The sequence below is a fragment of the Prionailurus bengalensis genome, chromosome B4, assembly GCF_016509475.1.
Source record: "Prionailurus bengalensis isolate Pbe53 chromosome B4, Fcat_Pben_1.1_paternal_pri, whole genome shotgun sequence".
Lineage (NCBI taxonomy): Eukaryota > Metazoa > Chordata > Mammalia > Carnivora > Felidae > Prionailurus > Prionailurus bengalensis.
In genome coordinates, this window is record NC_057358.1 from 116571391 (window position 1) to 116585769 (window position 14379).

A 14379-nucleotide genomic window follows, 5' to 3' on the forward strand; every position below is an offset into this window, starting at 1 on the left:
GGGGCAGAGAGAGAGAGAGAGAGAGAGGGAGAGAGAGGAGAGAATCACGAACAGACTCCACGCTGTCAGCACAGAGCCTGAAATAGGGCTTGATCTCACAAACCATGAGCTCTTGACCTGAGCTGAAATCAAGAGTAGAACACTTAACCAACTAGCCACCCAGGCGCCACCAGATAATCAAGTTTTTAACTTCACTAAAGTAACCAGAACGATAACCCAATAGTTATAAGAATATCTACAACTATTAGTCAAGGGGGTAATCAAGGGGGTATCAAGGAAGTTTGTGATTTGAGCTTATCTATTTCCTCATTCTCTCCATTCTTTTGTGTACTCTATGAATAATCTCGACATCATGCACAACATCATACACATATACAACATAGTAGGTTGGTTAAAAAAGTCATATATCTCAAAGTACATACCAAAAAAATTCCTGGAATGACATTGTGCCTTTGAACCAGAAGTGGACAACTGTTGCCAGTAAATTTAGATGCAGAGGTGATGTTGTATTTGAGCAATCGAAAGGGATCTGAACAACTCTAAAAAAGCAAAAAGTTGTAAAGACATTAAATCCCAAGTAAAAAATCCCTTGCTCCATTTAGCAGTATTTGTATCTGAATCAACAATTCTAAACTCTATTCCTACCACTCATCAGGAATGCCCTCTTCAAAAACTCATCAGAGACCTCTGTATTGCCAAGGCCAGTGGACATTTTCAAGTTTCTTCTATTTCTTGACCTCTTTAAGACATTTGAAATTACTGAACAGTCCTCCTTCTCAAACTCTTTCCTGGGCTTCTCTGGTCCCACTCTTCTATTTTCTTTCTCTATGTGTTCCATCCTAGTCTTTGTCATGCATAATTTTTTCTCTACTTCTTTAAGATTTTTAAAAATTAATTTTTGAGAGAGGGGAGAAGCAGAGAGAGAGGGAGACAGAGGATCTAAAGCGGGCTCTGAGCTGACAGCAGAGAGCCCAATATGGGGCTCTAACTCATAAACAACAAGATCATGACCTGAGCTGAAGTCAGATGCTTAACCACTGAGCCATCCAGGAGCCCCATTGCTACCTGACTTCTAAATATCTAAAAATCTCCATTCTTGCCTCCTGCTATTCACTCTCTTCACATACCCCTTTGGTCACTCATACTTTTAACTACTATTTCTGTCTACCAAATGTCCTCCAAAGCTAGTGGCCTCCTCTGAGTGTTGGACATGTGGGTTGAACTGCCTACTTCTTGATGTCCCATTTTGATGTCACTCTGGTACCCCCAACTCAACATGCCCAATCTGAATTTTTCCATCTGTCTCTTCATTCTTTTTAAAAAAATTTTTTTTAAATCTTTATTTATTTTTGAGAGAGAGAGACAGAGAGACAGAGTGCGAGTGGGGGTTGGCAGGGGGTGGACAAAGAGAGAGGGAGACACAGAATCTGAAGCAGGCTCCAGGCTCTGAGCTGTCAGCACAGAGCTTGAAGTGGGGCTTGAACCCATGAACCATGAGATCATGATCTGAGCTGAAATCAGACGCCCAACTGACCAAGCCACCCAGGTACCCCCATTCTTTTTTTTTTTAAGTAGGCTCTACACTCAATGGAGGGCTTACGTGACCCCAAGATCTAGGGTCACAAGCTCTACCAACTGAGCCAGTCAGCCATCCCTCTTTAAACGTTCTTGTGGTAGCTAACATCATCCTCAACGGGGAAAAACTGAGAGCTTTTTCCCTGAGATCAGGAACACGACAGGGATGCCCACTCTCACCGCTGTTGTTTAACATAGTGCTGGAAGTTCTAGCATCAGCAATCAGACAACAAAAGGAAATCAAAAGCATCAAAATTGGCAAAGATGAAGTCAAGCTTTCGCTTTTTGCAGATGACATGATATTATACATGGAAAATCCGAAAGACTCCACCAAAAGTCTGCTAGAACTGATACAGGAATTCAGCAAAGTTGCAGGCTACAAAATCAATGTACAGAAATCAGTTGCATTCTTATACACTAACAATGAAGCAACAGAAAGACAAATAAAGAAACTGATCCCATTCACAATTGCACCAAGAAGCATAAAATACCTAGGAATAAATCTAACCAAAGATGTAAAGGATCTGTATGCTGAAAACTATAGAAAGCTTATGAAGGTAATTGAAGAAGATTTAAAGAAATGGAAAGACATTCCCTGCTCATGGATTGGAAAAATAAATATTGTCAAAATGTCAATACTACCCAAAGCTATCTACACATTCAATGCAATCCCAATCAAAATTGCACCAGCATTCTTCTCGAAACTAGAACAAGCAATCCTAAAATTCATATGGAACCACAAAAGGCCCCGAATAGCCAAAGGAATTTTGAAGAAGAAGACCAAAGCAGGAGGCATCACAATCCCAGACTTTAGCCTCTACTACAAAGCTGTCATCATCAAGACAGCATGGTATTGGCACCAAAACAGACACATAGACCAATGGAATAGAATAGAAACCCCAGAACTAGACCCACAAACGTATGGCCAACTCATCTTTGACAAAGCAGGAAAGAACATCCAATGGAAAAAAGACAGCCTCTTTAACAAATGGTGCTGGGAGAACTGGACAGCAACATGCAGAAGGTTGAAACTAGACCACTTTCTCACACCATTCACAAAAATAAACTCAAAATGGATAAAGGACCTGAATGTGAGACAGGAAACCATCAAAACCTTAGAGGAGAAAGCAGGAAAAGACCTCTCTGACCTCAGCCGTAGCAATCTCTTACTCGACACATCCCCAAAGGCAAGGGAATTAAAAGCAAAAGTGAATTACTGGGACCTTATGAAGATAAAAAGCTTCTGCACAGCAAAGGAAACAACCAACAAAACTAAAAGGCAACCAACGGAATGAGAAAAGATATTTGCAAATGACATATCGGACAAAGGGCTAGTATCCAAAATCTATAAAGAGCTCACCAAACTCCACACCCGAAAAACAAATAACCCAGTGAAGAAATGGGCAGAAAACATGAATAGACACTTCTCTAAAGAAGACATCCGGATGGCCAACAGGCACATGAAAAGATGTTCAGCGTCGCTCCTTATCAGGGAAATACAAATCAAAACCACACTCAGGTATCACCTCACGCCAGTCAGAGTGGCCAAAATGAACAAATCAGGAGACTATAGATGCTGGAGAGGATGTGGAGAAACGGGAACCCTCTTGCACTGTTGGTGGGAATGCAAATTGGTGCAGCCGCTCTGGAAAGCAGTGTGGAGGTTCCTCAGAAAATTAAAAATAGACCTACCCTATGACCCAGCAATAGCACTGCTAGGAATTTATCCAAGGGATACAGGAATACTGATGCATAGGGGCACTTGTACCCCAATGTTCATAGCAGCACTCTCAACAATAGCCAAATTATGGAAAGAGCCTAAATGTCCATCAACTGATGAATGGATAAAGAAATTGTGGCTTATATACACAATGGAATACTACGTGGCAATGAGAAAAAATGAAATATGGCCTTTTGTAGCAACGTGGATGGAACTGGAGAGTGTGATGCTAAGTGAAATAAGCCATACAGAGAAAGACAGATACCATATGGTTTCACTCTTATGTGGATCCTGAGAAACTTAACAGGAACCCATGGGGGAGGGGAAGGAAAAAAAAAAAAGAGGTTAGAGTGGGAGAGAGCCAAAGGATAAGAGACTGTTAAAAACTGAGAACAAACTGAGGGTTGATGGGGGGTGGGAGGGAGGAGAGTGTGGGTGATGGGTATTGAGGAGGGCACCTTTTGGGATGAGCACTGGGTGTTGTATGGAAACCAATTTGACAATAAATTTTATATATTAAAAAAAAATAATAAAAAAAATAAATGTTCTTGTGGTAGCCTAAAGATGTCTATAAATTCTTTACCACTCTACCTATCAAGAGATGGAGGTCTATTTCCACTCCCCTTGAATCTGGGCTGGCCCTGTGATAGGTTTTGACCAAGAGTATAACTGTATAACTTTTGAGGCCAGGCCTTAAGAGATCTCCAGATTCCATATTCACCTCTGGAACATTCCTTCTCAAAATATGGACACTGCTTTGTGAGGAAACCAGAATAACTATGTAGAGAGGCCTTCAAATAGAGGTCCCTGGCCAATAGCCATTCCTGAACTCCTAAATGTCAGCAGTACTACCTGCTAGCCATGTGAATGAGGCTATTCTTGAATCCTTCAGCTGTACTCAAACTGCCCAAGCCATTGCTATGTGAAGCATATTCCGGTCATCCCTGCTAAATCCCGAGAGGGTCATGAGTAAATATGTGGTTGTTGTTCTATGTTTGCAAGTTTTGGTGTGGTTTATTACTTGGTAATGGATAACAGATATTTCTTATCCTTGTCCTTCTGAATTCCCTATCTTAAAACAAAATAGTACCACCATTCTTCTAACTGTCCAAACAAGAAGGTAGAAGATGTCTTAAACTCTTCCCTCACTCAACATATCAAGTCTTACAGAGTCTCGCTTCTATCCATCACTCAGACTCAGCATCCTTTTCCACTCCCACTGCTACTGCCTGATCATTTCTCTCCTGTGTAAATTGCGATAATACGTCTCTTTGTCATTCCAATCTTTTCCAGATCATTCTGTCAAAATGATCCAACTAAAATACAAAATCTCTTACTGTCACTTCTGTGCTTAAAACCCTTTAATGACTCCTCTTCCTCTTCAAGGAGAGTTCAAATTCTTTATCAAACCTCATAGTCAGTCTTTCACTAACTTCTTTGGCTGCTAGCTTCCTCAACATGCACCCCCTAATACTGATTCATTTCCTATTTCCCAGATTCATCCTACAGTTTGCTATCCTTTTGCTTTCCAATGTACAGTTTTCCAACATGCCTTCCAAAATGCCATTTGTGGTAAATATTCACCCAGTTAATTCTTACTAGTCTTACTAGTCCAGCAAGCCACTTCTTGTCTAAATGCTCCATTGATACTTCTGACCAGGCACTCATTTCAACATGTCATGAGTCATGACTGTTCTCTGGATTGTCTTTTCCTTGAGGACAAGATCAGAGTCTGATTCATTTTGCTATCTCAAGTTATTATCACACTCCCCAGCATGTTGTAGGAACTCAGTGAATGTTTGTTATCTGAATCAATAAATATTCCGAATTGTGCTATCAAAAAGTTTCATCCTCAAGTAGATATTAGGAGCACTGGGGACTTATTTCCTCATTATTAGAAGGATTCAGTGAGACATGGCTCCTTTTGTCAGATGCTCTGGTCTCTACAATTCCTGCTGAGCATACAAACGAAGCCCCTTCCACACCTCCTGCCTCCACATGCCCAGGTACACATTTCTGAGGTGTTGGATATGAGCCATTCCTCCCAATCCATTCATCTCATTTGATTTCACTCTTGCCCCCCTAAGCCACTGCTTTTTCCTACTCCACAATGCTATATGGCAGAGCGTGGTGCTTAAGAGTGTGCTTCCTGGAGTAAGACTGATTGGTGTGAATCTCAGCCCCACCGCTTTTTAACTGAGTAACCTTGAACAAGTGACCTAACTGTCCTGTGTTTCAGTTATTCACCTGTGCTCAATGGACTCATGTGCAGAGAGCCAGCCATTTGCAATTCTTTTGAGAACTAAATGATATTCCGGGTAAATAGTGGTTGCAACACAGTAAATGCTCAATAAATATTGCTTTTTTGATCTTATTCTGACTTTGTCACTTCAGATCAGTTGAACAAACATTTCCTGAGTGTCTACTAGATGCCAGGTATAGAGGGAGAGGGGGGATCGCAGGTACTGTTTGCACCAAGGATATTAGAGCCCTTGGGATTTGATGCACATCATTGTCTTTTTCAGTGAAGAGTTGAACTCTTCCTAACTATGGTCTTGCTCTCTCATCCACTTGGCTTGTCTGTCTCTTCAGGGGAGCCCTAGCTCCGTTCACAAGCCCATAGTCCCAGAGCATCTCCCATGAAACTAAGAAAGAAGTAGCAGTGACCATATACACCCATAACTGGCGTTTAGGCCAAAGAAACATTTACTCATTCGTTGGTTCATTTATTCATTTGACAAATAAATTTTAGATGTTAACCATGCACTAGGCCCAGTGATAGGCACTAGGGCTCCAAGGGTGACCAAGACACGGTCCTGCCATCAAGAAGTTTCCAACTGTGGGCAGAGGAATCTGGATTCAGTGCAGGCTGGAAGGGTAGGGCTGCCACTCCCAGAACCAGTTCTCCCTGAGCTCCCAGAACCCATCCCACACACTCTGTGGCTCAGGCTACCCTTTTAGGAGCTTTGTCTACACCCTTGAGGCTTCCATCAGAGCATCCGGTGAATTCTCATTGCTGTCCAGCTTCCAAGTGCAGCTTAACAATTTCACCATTGTGCAGGCCTCATGGTTCCCTGGTTAGGTGGAATGAAAGAGAATGAAGAGAGAGCGAAGACCCTAGTCTGACCAAGCAACCTTTTTGATGGAGACTGGAGTTCTAGGGTGAACTTTCTGTGTTTTACAACCTTCCCCATTCTTATTTGTATTCCCTTTAGGGTCTCTGGTATGAGAATATTCCCTTCATTTTTATGATCTAAAAAAAGAATGTACTTTATGGAAGTCTAGGGTACCCAGCCAATTACACCCATATTCTCTTTCTTCACCGTTTAGAGTTACAAAATGACATGTCACTTTCTTGCAAGGTTGCTATCAATTCTGTTAGATAAAATATTTCCTTCATCAAAACTTACCTTTTAAACTTGTTTGTTTATATTCTACCTTTTTAGCAAAAGATGCAAGGAGGTTTATAGGAAGCAAGAATAGTATAAGAGAAAATTATAAATAAAAAAAAATTATGATGAGAAAATTTCAGTACCAATACAAGCTCTGGATCCAAAATAAGAAATGGATTTCAGATAAGTGGCCCATAAGTTCTTAATCTATTGTTATAATTCAGTTTAAAACTTTTCTCTGTACTTTCAGGCCAAGTAAAGAGAGAAACCCAGTTGGGTACCAAAAATCTCATTACCGGGAAAGAGGAAACATACAGGATCCTCATGGGAAGTAAAGCTATTCTAGCTTCTCATTCAGAAAGACAATTTTCACATCGGGCTTCATCTAGGGGAACACTAGGCCTGGGGAATATAATGTAACATCCCTCAAAAGAAGCTCAGGGCTATTTAGGGCAATGTCTCAAAAGCCCAATCAGTGGACGCAGCTCTGCAAGAGGTGACACGGCCCTGCCCTCAGCTTCCACATGCTTCAACCTGATGCAGAACAAGACCTGAACCCTGCAGAGGTTCTTTAATATGTCCCCTGGGGCCATTGCTGGGGTTAGAACAGGGAATTGGTCAGGGAGGGAAGAGCCCCACTGTGAGGGGCCCTCCACGTCACATGAAAGAACTTGGATGTGGCCTGAAAGGAAGTCCTTGGAAGATTTTAAGCAGGAGAATGATGCAGTCGTGTCCATGTATTAAAAAGAGCACCCCGCAACGTGTAGGAAATATCACAGGTGCCAAGACCAGAAAGCAGGAAAACTAGTCAGGCCACTGGAGAAAATCAGATGGGAGATGGTGAAGGCCTGAAATAAGCAGAAGCAGTGGGACTGGAGAAAAGGCACAAATAGGAAAAAAAGTGACACAGTGATACAATCAATAAGACTTAGAGAATACTCTTGAGGGGAAAGGCTATCATATAGAAGAGGCTTCATGAGTTACTACTCAGATCCGCTGGTAGTAGTTACTAGCAGTGCAGTCAGGAAAAAGAGTTAGGGCCCAGTCTAGGCTCAGTTGAAAAGAATGATGGATCAGTAATGTCCACCATGGATGCAGAATGGGAGGATATTGGCATGCCTGGTATTTACCATTCCTAGCCTCTGGCAAAAGAGGCATAAAAATGTACTGTGTGTTTCAAAATGTGCATACTGTGTAATTCCATGTATACGAACATCTAAAACAGATAAAACTAATTTATGGTGATGGAAGTCAGAAAAGCGGTTACCAGGGGTGGGAGGCAGGGCGATTGCTGACTGAAAAGGGCCAGAGAGAACTTTTTGGGGTCCGGAAATATTCTATATCTTAATCTGGCTGGTGATTATATAGGTATACACATACACAAAAATTCATTAAGCTATATGCCCTTAAGATTTGCGACCTTTATTATATGAAGGTCATACTTCAATTACAAAAGCAGGGGAAAAATTCCTCCACAATCTTTTGTGTGGCTGAGGAAATGTATTAAGATGTAACATGCAAGTAGACATTATTCAGTTTGTCTTAATACACATGATACCCACCTGAATGCAAGGCATGCTTTTGGATCTGTTCAGTTTCCTATACACCTGGGCCATTTCTTTTATAGTCTTGTCTGTTTCCTTAGCTGAGGTCACGTGGACTATAATGACCTGATCCACGGAGGACAGCTGGGTGCTTATAAGGTGATCATACTCCAGGTCTGTCACTTCAGGGATGCTGTAAGTGCCACATTGGCATGTGCCCCCTTCCTTCCCACACAGTGTCCTCCTGAGGACCACAGGACAAAGCAGCTGGGAAGCAAACCATGCATCCTTGCTCTCAATGGGAGGAAGAGGAAGCCTAGAAATGTAATGGTTAGAAATCATGTTTAAAGAACTGAATGGACAGAAAAAACATCACTTTGAAAAGAACCAAAGTGGCTACTTTTGTAAAGCATTTACATTTAATTCTGGACAGAATTTTATGTGTCAGCATACTAAAATACTTGTCAAAACACTGAAAGAGTTCAACGTAAGGCTTTTCAGTTATATAAGCACCTGTGGCTCTGAAACAGACATCAGTTCAGAGGAATTAATTAATCCAAATGATTGCAAATAATTGACCAATAAGGATGAGATTTAGAGCGTTAATTGCAGTTTAACAAATGCAAGAAGAATGCATTGAGACTGGTCTGTAAGATACTTACTTCATTCTCTCTTACAAGTGGGGAAAACTGGAGCTCAGGAAATTCAATAATATAACTAAAGCACACAAGTAGTAACTGATAGAGCTGGAACTGATAGAGCCTTGTGTATTTTTTTCTGTTACAATACTGCTGTCTCACTGACTGGAAGTGAAATATCTACAGAATACTTTTGAGTTGATTTATGTCTATTAATAGACTGGATAAATTATGTAACCCAATAGCCAGAATGGACATCAGAAAGCTAAATTTGGATCTGTCATCTATCACTAACTCTCAGTGTCACTGTAAATCTTCTGACTTTTTTATGCTTCAGTATTAACATCTGTAATGTAGGGATAAGTTTCCACAAAACTTCTGGGAGGTTATGAGGCTTATAAAAACAAACTCTGTGAATTTTAATTACACCTAAAGAATTTTTGTGTGATGCTGAAATTTGTTAAATAAAATATTTTAATTAAGTTACTGAAAACTGGCATTCCTGGTAGCTAGAAGAGTATTTTTTATTATCATTAAAATATTCAGTGTTGGCTTCATCTTTTCTTTTTTTTTTAATTTTATTTAAAAATTTTTTTTTCAACATTTATTTATTTTTGGGACAGAGAGAGACAGAGCATGAACGGGGGAGGGGCAGAGAGAGAGGGAGACACAGAATCGGAAACAGGCTCCAGGCTCTGAGCCATCAGCCCAGAGCCTGACGCGGGGCTCGAAGTCACGGACCGCGAGATCGTGACCTGGCTGAAGTCGGACGCTTAACCGACTGCGCCACCCAGGCGCCCCATTAAAAATTTATATCCAAATTAGCTAACACAACCCCTCCAGTAAACGTGTTTGTTCTCCGTATTTAAGAGTCTCTTATGTTTGTCCCCCCACCCTGTTTTTATATTATTTTTGCTTCCCTTCCTTTGTGTTCAACTGCTCCGTGTCTTAAAAGTCCTCATATGAGTGAAGTCATATTATATGTCTTTTTCTGACTAATTTTGCTCAGCTTAATACCGTCTAGTTCCATCTACATAGTTGCAAATGGCAAGATTTCATTCTTTTTGACTGTCGAATAATACTCCATTGTATATATATACCACATCTTCTTTATCTATTTATCCATCAGTGGATATTTGAGCTCTTTCCATACCTTGGCTATTGTTGATAGTGCTGCTATAAACATTGGGGTGCATGTGCCCCTTCGAAACAGCATACCTGTATCCCTTGGATAAATACTTAGTAGTGCAATTGCTGGGTCATAGGGTAGTTCTATTTTTGATTTTTTGAGGAACCCCCATACTGTTTTCCAGAGTGGCTGCACCAGTTTGCATTCCACCAGCAATGCAAAAGAGATCCTCTTTCTCCGCATCCTCACTAACATCTGTTGTTGCCTGAGTTGTTAATGTTAGCCATTCTGACAGGTGTGAGGTGATATCTCATTGTGGTTTTGATTTGTATTTCCTGATGATGAGTGATGTGGAGCATTTTTTCATGTGTTGGTTGGCCATCTAGATGTCTTTTTTGGAGAAGTGTCTATTCATGTCTTTTGCCCATTTCTTCACTGGATTATTTGTTTTCTGGGTGTTGAGTTGGATAAGTTCTTTATAGATTTTGGATACTAACCCTTTATCTGAGATGTCGTTTGCAAATATCTTCTCCCATTCCATCGGTTGCCTTTTAGTTTTGCTGATTGTTTCCTTTCTGTACAGAAGCTTTTTATTTTGATGAGGTCCCAATAGTTCAGTTTTGCTATTGTTTCCCTTGCCTCCAGAGACATGTTGAGTAAGAAGTTGCTGTGCCCAAGGTCAAAGAGGTTTTTGCCTGCTTTCTCCTCAAGGATTTTGATGGCTTCCTGTGTTTTTTTAAAAATTTTTTTTCAACGTTTTTTATTTATTTTTGGGACAGAGAGAGACAGAGCATGAACGGGGGAGGGGCAGAGAGAGAGGGAGACACGGAATCGGAAACAGGCTCCAGGCTCTGAGCCATCAGCCCAGAGCCCAACGCGGGGCTCGAAGTCACGGACCGCGAGATCGTGACCTGGCTGGAGTCGGACGCTTAACCGACTGCGCCACCCAGGCGCCCCTGATGGCTTCCTGTCTTACATTGAGGTCTTTCATCCATTTTGAGTTTATTTTTGTGTGTGTGTAAGAAAGTGGTCCAGGTTCATTTTTCTGCATGTCGCTGTCCAGTTTTCCCAGCACCACTTGCTCAAGAGACAGTCTTTTTCCATTGGATATTCTTTCCTGCTTTGTCAAAGATTAGTTGGCCATATGTTTGTGGGTCCATTTCTGGGTTCTGTATTCTGTTCCATTGATCTGAGTGTCTGTTTCTGTGCCATGTTGGCTTCATTTTCTTTATGCTGAACCTGAGGAACTTAGTAAATGTGATAAATGCCCAGTTGTGTTTTTTGAAGTTGTGCTTTTCAAAATATCTTGATTCTTCCCCTTGGTAGAAGCACATTTCTGAGAAATGATAATTATATATTTCCTTGTGATAATAAAACCCACACATGTAAATATAGTATGTTATTTCAGTTCTTGCCTTCATGTTCTACCCAACCTATTTTCAATGTCACGTCTTTTTCCCCTCCTTTCCTGCCATATTGTTTACTAGTGAATTTAGAAACAGGGCAACTCAGAAATGGACCTTCTTTTTTTGGAAAGAGAGGCAAAAAATTTCAATAGAATACTGTTGCTCTGAAACCTTCAGAATCTGAGTGCTTCTGTATTCATTATAGTAAAAGTTTATATATATGCATATCAGTGTGTGCACGTAGAACACTTTACATACTAAAAAAAGAAAACAAACAGCTGTGTACATACCACCAAGCTTTATCAAATCTTAGTATTTTACTACATTTGCTATATATATATTTTTTTCATTATTATAATTTCAGATACAACTTATAGCCCCAAGGACATCTCCTGATTTCACTCAACTTTTAACTCTGATTTTGATGTATGCCATTCCCATGTATGTTACATAAATATATCATAATTCATAATCTATCAGGGTTAGGGTTTTAGTTGCAAGCAGCAGAAACAAACTGGCCAATTTAAGCAAATGCACAAAAACAAAGGAATGCACCAAAGAGCTTAGAAAGTCTTTGGAAAGGTGGAAGAATCAGGCTTGCAGGGTCCACTGCCAGGGAAAATGTCCCCAGTCATGCTGTAGAACTTGTCCAGTTCGGACACCACAGCCACAGCTGCTGGGCTGACTTTGCTGGTGGACCCTGCTGACCCAGAACACTGTCCTGAGAACAATAGCTGGCACAGCCTCTGGGAGCCATGTAGAGCTGATGCCCCTTCCTGCCTGGAGGGTCTGGGCAGCCCCTGCAGCTGCATGGAAATCTGGGCCAGGTTCATCGGATTGGTAGAAACTGGGTCATGTGCCTAGGCCCCAGTTTCAGAGGGAACTGAGAAAGCAAAAATCTGGCATTGTGGTCATCTATACTGGAAGTGTGCTCCACTTTGGCAAGTAGAGGAGTTCTCAAAGATAGAAAGTTGGTTCAGAGGCTGGATGGTCAAAACAAATGGCAGTTGTCCACAACAAAAAATTTAAATATCCTCTTGGTTATGGACATTTAGGTAGTTTCCCATTTTTAACTGTTGCAAACTGCTACAGTGAAATTTTTGTACATTTCCTTCTTTTGTACATAAGACTTTCATTTTAATGTAGTTAAACTTATCATCCCTCTCCCTAATTTTTGTGTTTTTTTGTGTGTTTGCTTTAAGAATTTATTTTCCTGCGCCTGGGTGGCTCAGTTGGTTAAGCCCCTGACTTTGGCTTAGGTCATGATCTCACAGTTTGTTTATTGAGTCTGAGCCCCACATCGGGCTCCCTGCTGTCAGCACAGAGCCCGCTTCAGATCGTCTGTCCCCCTCTCTCTGCCCATCCCACACTTACACTCTCTCTCTCAAAAATAAATAAACATATAAAAAAAGAATTTATTTTCTATCTCAAGGTGATAAAAACATCCTCCTTATGTTTTCTTCTAAACAGTTTATTATTTGGCTTTTCATATTTAGCTCTTTAATCTGCTTGGAGTTTATGATGGGTAGTAGGAATGTAAGATAGGTAAGTAGGTAGATAGATAACCAATTGTCCCACCACCATTGATTGAATAATCCATTCTTTCCTCACTGGTTTGTATTGCTATCTCTATTGTATACCAAATTTCCATATGTGTCTGGGTCTGAACTGGGGCTCTCTATTCTGTTCCATTGATCTAACAAGTCTGGTGCCCATACCACAATATCTTTGTTACTATCACTTCCTAAAAGGCCTTGAAATCTGGTCAGGCAAATCCTTTCACTTTGTTTTTCTTCTTCAAATGTATTAATGCTATTTCTACAGTTAGCTACCTTATACCTCAAAGAACACAATGATTAAAAAAAAAAACTTTCAGCACGTATGATTTGCTATACAATATGAGTGTTAAAGAGTAACAAGAGACCTAACGATACCACCTTTGCAAGTGGCTGGACAGTAGCAGAGAGCTCTGAGAGCAGGACAGGGAGTTAGCATCAAATAATTCAGGCGTGTTTGGATTTAAAGTTCTGATCTCCATCCTGTAAAGAACAGGCTGCTAGAATTCCCAGACCCAGTAACACCCTCTTGTTTTCACATGATCACTTATTCCTTCATCCCCAGCTTCACCTACAAGGACCCTATAACAGGTGAACACAGAGCATACCAACATCAGAGGCTCTGAAGAGGCATTCTGAGCATCCCCGAGTAATTCTAATGTGTCAGCTAGTGTGCCTACCAACCAAGCTGCTTGGTGGCCTGGAGACTTGGTCTGCTCATATTCCTAATATTCATGGGGCAGGACACCACCCCACCATTATTGGACTTGATTATGAATGTGAGGCCTTGGGGTTCTGAGTACTGGCCACTGAAAACGCACTAGGCAGGGAGGGGTAAACACACACACACACACACACACACATGCGCACGCATCAAGGTTTTAGCACTCTCTACCACCCCATAACTCCCCAATGTGAGGCAGTTAACATAAACCAGGCTGTCAGTGAGAGATATATACTATCTTATTTTATGCTTAAGAAATTCAGATTGGCTCTCTATACCTGTTGATATATTGAGAGTCTTAGTAATTTCCCTTACTTTTTGACAAGCTTATTTCTATTTTAGCTAGCCCACAGACCCAATTCTTAGAGGACTGAACTGATTTCTTTCTAGCACATGGTTCCTGGGCCTTCCTCGTGGTAACTTTGTCTTTCCATTCCCTCCCAATAAGTCGGCACTTTCTATCATGATGCACATTTGAAGTTATAATCGCCAATGCAACCATCAGATAGTAATTTATTGAATAAAGCTGAAAAGAGCAGTAAACAGATTAAAACAATACATCCATTTAAATTTTTTAAATGTGTGTATTTATAAACTTTAGTAACTGTTAAGGTTTCACATGCAGAGTTTAATGCACAGGAAAATGCTGGTAGTATAGTAATGTTTGGATGTCCCGAAATGCTGAAAGAAATGAA

General features: G+C 40.8%; 1 protein-coding gene across 1 annotated transcript; it reads right to left on the reverse strand.

Moving 5' to 3' along the window:
• Positions 1-247: 247 nt before the first annotated feature.
• Positions 248-8573, reverse strand: LOC122473674 (uncharacterized protein C3orf20 homolog). Its single transcript, XM_043564292.1, has 2 exons — positions 8250-8573; positions 248-539 (listed from the first exon to the last, which is right to left on the reverse strand). Exons 1-2 carry the CDS (start codon positions 8571-8573, stop codon positions 363-365), a joined length of 501 nt encoding a protein of 166 aa, XP_043420227.1. The 3' UTR covers positions 248-362.
• Between the last annotated feature and the right edge of the window lie 5806 nt (positions 8574-14379).